At 36.1% G+C, this 2156-nt stretch overlaps 1 protein-coding gene across 1 annotated transcript; it reads right to left on the reverse strand.

Annotated features, from left to right (window-relative positions):
* Positions 1-412: 412 nt before the first annotated feature.
* Tsp_12895 (conserved hypothetical protein) lies at positions 413-972 on the reverse strand. The gene is made up of 2 exons (XM_003371022.1): positions 703-972; positions 413-595 (listed from the first exon to the last, which is right to left on the reverse strand). The coding sequence occupies exons 1-2, from the start codon at positions 970-972 to the stop codon at positions 413-415; spliced, it is 453 nt and encodes a 150-aa protein (XP_003371070.1).
* Between the last annotated feature and the right edge of the window lie 1184 nt (positions 973-2156).

Raw genomic sequence — 2156 nt, forward strand, 5'->3', positions numbered from 1 at the left:
GTATAAGTGGACGTGAAGCAGCGGGCAGTATGTACTATAATCCAGCTCGCTAGACTGTACTCGGTGTGTCTGTCCACAGTATGTATATGAAAAATGAATCACTCGAAACATTTTCGCATCAAAACAATACAAAGATCAAGCCAGACAAGCAGACGACTCGTCCGTCGCCCATTTTCGTGCCAACAACTACTAAAACTGTAAGATTATTGTTTTTAACTTCATTTTATGAGCATTGTTGATATTTTTTTTATTGTTAATTATTTCGAGTTGATGCACAAATTTATTTATTGGTAAAAAAATATTTCACGGTGAAATTTAATTTGAACCGAAAAAAAATTAGTTCTTCTGATCAGTCAGTTAGTTTTTCTTACCGGGTTTGGAAAGTTTTTTTTTTATTTGGTTCGGGCACATTCTACTTGGCCACTTTTTTTACATCGATCAGGTAGGCCAGGAAAGGTGGGTGAACAAATTGCTCAGGCAAAAGTTCAGAAGAACAAGCAGCAGCAACAACAATGGACGACAATTGAGCATACTGGTTGTCGACGCGTTGCAATAATCCGTATCGCACAGGCAGACTTCTTGCAGGGCGGCTCCGCTGAACGCGTGCAAATAATTCAAATGACTTTGAGCTTCGTCCAGACCCATTTCTTGGGTTTCGGTCTGGACGTGGTGACAGCCGAGCGGCGAAAATGGCATCCTTACCGTACAACCCTTGGCTAGCCAGTATTTTCCATTGTCTGGCATGTGCACCACTATGGTCATGCAAGTATCCTGCCCCGAAGAGCATTCCACTTCTTCGTGGCCGGATGTGCAGTAGGGCTTTCGAACGTCGGTAATGATGCGCAAGTTGTCGGCTGTGACCGCCTGGTCAATACCGTCGCGTACTGTACACATGCTGCACCGCAAGCATAGAACTGACGCTGAACCGCTGATGAGCGTCAATGCGCATCGCAGCAAACGGCCGAGCTCCATTCTGGCATTATCTTACTTTATTCCACTTTATTACGCTTTTCAAGGCAATCTCTGAAATAATATTTTTATCTTTTCAAATTATCATACAGAAAAGATACAATTTGGTGATTCATAGTTTTTTTTCCCTTTTGCCATTTGTCAATTTCAAAACTTTTCCTCTGAATTATTCCAAACAAAAATATTTTCTCAAAGGTGAACAATAATATTCATTGCTGATTTTCACAATTGTTCAATTCGTTTGACGAAGAATTTCTTTTTTTTTAATTTACAAATTTAATCACCAAATGGTCTGTATTATTATATATGAACAGCAGTAATTTTTGTCATTGACGACGGGCAATTGATAAACGACAAATGCACTACTACTTACCACTTCTCTCTCTCTCTCTGTGTCTATAAAATGTGAAATTTGTCTAATTCAATTAATTGATGGATGAATAATCTTTTCCAACTGATTTGAATAAAAAATTTCTCTTCACCTAATAAAATTAATATAAAGAAAAACCACACTCTTGTGGATTAGATTAATTTAAAAAAGAAAAAAAATTTTCTCCTCGACCAATTCTGTGCAAGTGAATCGATTGATATTTTTCATTTCAATCAGGATTAGTGATGTTTATACAGAGATAAATGAATGGGTAATAGGAGAAGGAAAAATGTAAATAAATAAAATTATATACATGTACATATTATGTTGGGATATTGAAAGAGAGAAAGAGGGAGAGAGATTATAATATTAAAATGCATGAAAGTGGAAATCAAATAAGCGTACAACAATATCACATTTAATGCAGGTAAATTGAAACCCGGTTAGACAAGTGTTAGCACATGTTCTCTCACTCAATTCAGCCAAATTCCATTCAACGTGATACTTTTTCCATTTGAAAATGTTCTTCATCATATTACATTTTTTTTCCCTCCTCTTCAACAGATCCATTAATTTTGCATAATTTTTGAATTTGTTAAAACAATAAAAAAAACAATATAGACTGAATATAAACGGGACAGATCAAATCTCGGGGATAATAAAAATTTGTTGAAAATGAACAACGACCACCATCGCCGCTTGGATAAGAAAATGAGAAAAAAGCTGCTGCTGCTGCTGCTGATCGAACAAGCTTGACGTATAAATAAGCTTTAATTGAATAATGGGCAAAGTAAGAAAATTGAATGTGGAAAAAGGA

The sequence above is a fragment of the Trichinella spiralis genome (assembly GCF_000181795.1).
Source record: "Trichinella spiralis strain ISS 195 chromosome Unknown Scfld146, whole genome shotgun sequence".
NCBI classification, from domain to species: Eukaryota; Metazoa; Nematoda; class Enoplea; order Trichinellida; family Trichinellidae; genus Trichinella; species Trichinella spiralis.